Source organism: Hordeum vulgare, chromosome 7H (genome assembly GCF_904849725.1).
Source record: "Hordeum vulgare subsp. vulgare chromosome 7H, MorexV3_pseudomolecules_assembly, whole genome shotgun sequence".
Taxonomy (NCBI): Eukaryota; Viridiplantae; Streptophyta; class Magnoliopsida; order Poales; family Poaceae; genus Hordeum; species Hordeum vulgare.
In genome coordinates this window covers 76,157,635-76,161,670 of record NC_058524.1, presented here as the reverse complement: position 1 = coordinate 76,161,670, position 4,036 = coordinate 76,157,635, and the positions used below count along the sequence as shown (strand labels likewise).

Here is a 4,036-nt window from a genome sequence, read left to right as displayed (position 1 = left end):
TTTTTATAATCTATTATGTCTCCAAACAGGACAGATTATGATGTAGATTATAAAAACTAGATGAACAGATTATTAAAAACTCATAATCTACTCTACACCAGCTAAAATCAGATTATGGATTGCTAATGACCCATTACCCTTGTAAAGTTGAAGATAATTACATTCCTACCACCGTCACCCTCCTTTTTAAAAAAACAGAGGACAGACAGGTCATCATGCAATGTAAAACCTGGATTACAGTTTATATAATTTGACCTCCAAACATGTTCATCTAGATTATTTTTATAAACCAGATTATATAATCTATCTTCATGATCCAGATTATCATAATCTATTATGCTTCCAAACAAGGCCTTAGCCGTTGTATGTATGATCAACCCCTTAGGGCACTTCCGGCACGCTGGAACAAGGAAGGTTTACGTTCGTGACACCGAGGACGGCTAGGTTTCTTCTAATCGCCCGGTTTGGACGACACAAGGGTAGGGTGGAGTCGATTGAGACTTAGCAAGACTATAAAGCAAGTTATACGATGATTTTCTTAGGAAGAAAACAAAGTTTCACAACTTTAGTTAGCACAAATGGAAACCACGAAAAGACACAAAGTAAGCTGCAAGATCCGACGTGTATGCTCCAACCACCCTAGGTCTTTCTGCGAGCCATCAACTCCTCCATCAGCCGCCCAACATCGCCGTACGACGACCCGGCGTTGCCCACTGCCCACCTAGCTTTGACAGCGAGCTCCCTGGCCTTGCTCCGTATCGCCTGGCCCTCCTCGCCGTCGCCCATCACCGTCCCGATGGATTCCGCGACCACCTCGGCGCGGACCACGCCATGATGGGTCTCCATGAACGACGCGTAGTCGCAGGCGCCGACGCTGGCCCCGACCTGGAGCACCTCCATGACGAGCTTCTCGTTGAAGAACTGGTCGCCGTACCGCGGCCACGTAACCATCGGCACGCCGGCGCTCACAGCCTCCAGCGTCGAGTTCCAGCCGCAGTGCGTCAAGAAGGCGCCGAGGGCGGGGTGGCTCAGGATGAGCGTTTGCGGCGCCCAGCCGCGGATGATGAAGCCACGCCCGCCCGGCCGCGCAGTAAGCTCGGCGAAGCCTTCGGGCATCCACTCCGGTTGTGCGTCGGTCACGTTGTGTGCTCCTGCGCCTGCGTGGCTGATGACCCACACGAAGTTCTTGCATGAGAGGTCGAGGCCGCGGGCGAGCTCGCGCAGCTCGGCCGGCGAGAAACTGGACAGCGTGCCGAAGGAGACGTACACCACCGAGCCAGCCGGCTTCGTGTCGAGCCACCGCAAGCAGCCGGCGCCGTCAGACGAGAGCTCGTTGGTGGCGACTTTCGTCGCGCCCATGTCTCCACCGGCTGGTGCGACCGGCCCGACGAGCCATACGCGGTGGCCGAGCGTCGTGCGGTAGTGCTCGACGTAGTCCGGCTCCAGCTCGTGGAAGCTGTTGAACACCTCGCCGTAGCTCCTCTGGTCCTCGGCGTTCACGCGCTGGAAGAAGGCAAAATTCTCCGGCCGCTTCGAGGGGTCCACCATCTGGCTCCGCAACATCTCGACGCGGTGCGGCAGCCCGGGCAGGGAGACGACGGCGTCGGGGCAAGACGCCAGCGGGTTGTTGCGGAGCATGCTGTCGGTGCAGGCCCGCGCGAACATGCTGGTGCCGAGGAACGCCAGCCGCGGGACGCCGTGCTCGGCGGCGGCGTCCACGGACCACTGGAAGTGGCTGTCGGCAACGACGGCGTCGGGGCGGCATCCGCCGGAAAAGAACCGCTCGAAGGGCTCGCGGAACCGCTGGATCGCGTGCAGGAACTTGTCGCGGTCGGCGTCACCGGTGAGGCCCGTGGCGTTCTCGACGCCCGGAGGGAGCCCAACGTCGGGGAAGGGCACGACGGAGATCTGGATCGCCGGTGGGGGCGGGGCATCCGCAGTTCCACGGCGAGCGTTGTTGGCACGGTCGACGGCCGGGCGGATGATGGCAGAGTTGACCGGCGTGGTGAGGATTGTGCACTTCACGCCACGAGTCGCGAAGAGCGCGGCCATGTCAGCGATCGGGATGAGGTGGCCGGGGGCGGGATACGGGAAGAAGAGGATGTGCAGCGGCCGCTGCTCATCATCGCCGGCCATGGCTGCTTGCCGGCCCACAGTAACCACAGACCACAGTTAACCACCACTCTCACCTGACTGCGACATGAGTGAATCTTTGCTACGAGTTGAAATCGTCAAGCTTGTGCTGCACATTGAGGTGCGACATGAGGCCATTATAGCAAGAGAAACCGTGGCCAGCAAGTAGCAATTAAGTAAGTATAGTGTTAGCTTTAGCAACTTGCAAATTGGAGTATGAAGTTATAGTGGTAGCTTTGTTCATGTATGGTTTATCCCTTTCTCTAGCAAGTATTGCAACTAGTAGCATGGTTGCTCAGGACATGTACAATAGTCCCACGTCATCTGCAGACAAGCGTAAAGACGGCCTATACAACAGGTTGGCTATTTAGCTGTTTATAAAATCAAAATGGGGAACTGTCCATGTATGCGCCAATCCAAGTCCCAAATAAATGAATCAGCTAACAAAATTCCAATTTGCAGAAATCAACAAACAAGTGTGTTGGGGAGACTCGTGCCACCATACACACATGCCATGTTCAGTTCATGCGGCGACTGCAAGAAGCTCTGTGTTGCAGCGTCAAGAGAGGAAAAACTGGATAGAAACAGAGACAGCGATGGATCGATCCGATCAATTATTCGCTAGATCTTTCCAATTTTAGGTGTCATCCCTTATAGACAACTTACTGGATAGCATTGTACATGCCTAGTGATAGGCAGGTCTAGCATGCATGAGCATGAGAGGGGAACCAACCATGACGTACTACACAGGAAATCAGAAAGTCACTTTGAACGTTAGTGGTACCCAGCGGTGGCCATCTCACCATCCATCAATTGATTTAAGATTTGAGTTGTTCATTCCTTTTTTGCTATACAAATTGAATACCATACCTAATACAATTATTGGCCCCCACCATGTCCTTGATATGACAGGAAAAGCATTGATGGACAGAATATTCTCTCTTCTCTCACACATAAACTCACCCTTTTTATTCCACATAGGATATATTAAATCAATTTTATCAATTAAATTGTAAAATCATTTGTGAAATAATTTATATATTTGAACTCCCCCCGCCCAAACCTTTAGAACTAGACCAATCTCGGATACATTTCAAACACCTTTAAATTTCAACATTTCACATTTCATACGTGACACAAACCCATTTCACTAGAAAAATAGGTGAATACCTATTTATTTAGAAATATGTGAAATCAACCTATTTCATTAAAGACCTATATTAACCCAAATATGAAACTGAAATGTCAAACTATGAAACATATTATTTAGAAACGTGAAACCGTTCATTTCAAATGAGTGAAAAAACTATTTCTAAAATGTATAATTGAAATAGATGTATTTTTCGTTAAATAGCCCGGTGAAAAGTGTAATGTGTTTTCTCAATTGTAGAATACTAATCAAAGATAATGAAATTATAATGCATCTTTGTGAAATTGATTATTTGAAAATGTGAAATAGTTTATTTAACAAATGTGCAATTGAAATAGATGTATTTTGTGAAACAACCAAGTCAAAAGTGAAATTTAAAATGTAAAATTGTGAAACTAATTATTTGAAAATGTGTAACAGTCTTTTGAGAAGAGTGAAATATGTTACTTCAAAAATGTGAAACCGTTTATTTCAAATGAATAAAACGTTATTTGGAAAATGTGCAATTGAAATAGATGTATTTTTTGTTAAATAGCCCCGTGAAAAGTGAAATTTATTTTCTCAATTGTGAAATAGTAATCAGAGATAATGAAATTATACTCCATCTTTGTGAAATTGATTATTTGAAAATGTGAAATAATTTATTTCAAAAGAGTGAAATAGTTTATTTAACAAATGTGCAATTGAAATAGATGTATTTTGTGAAACAACCCAGTGAAAACTGAAATGTAAAATGTGAACTTATGGAACCGA

General features: G+C 47.4%; 1 protein-coding gene across 1 annotated transcript; it reads right to left on the bottom strand.

The window, feature by feature from the left end:
* Positions 1–485: 485 nt before the first annotated feature.
* On the bottom strand, positions 486–2,826 carry LOC123410083 (scopoletin glucosyltransferase-like). The gene has a single exon (XM_045102971.1). The coding sequence runs from the start codon at positions 2,134–2,136 to the stop codon at positions 640–642; it is 1,497 nt and encodes a 498-aa protein (XP_044958906.1). The 5' UTR covers positions 2,137–2,826; the 3' UTR covers positions 486–639.
* Between the last annotated feature and the right edge of the window lie 1,210 nt (positions 2,827–4,036).

Excerpts from the sequence above, each read along its gene's own strand:
- LOC123410083 (XM_045102971.1), bottom strand. The coding sequence starts at position 2,136 with ATGGCCGGCGATGATGAGCAGCGGCCGCTGCACATCCTCTTCTTCCCG.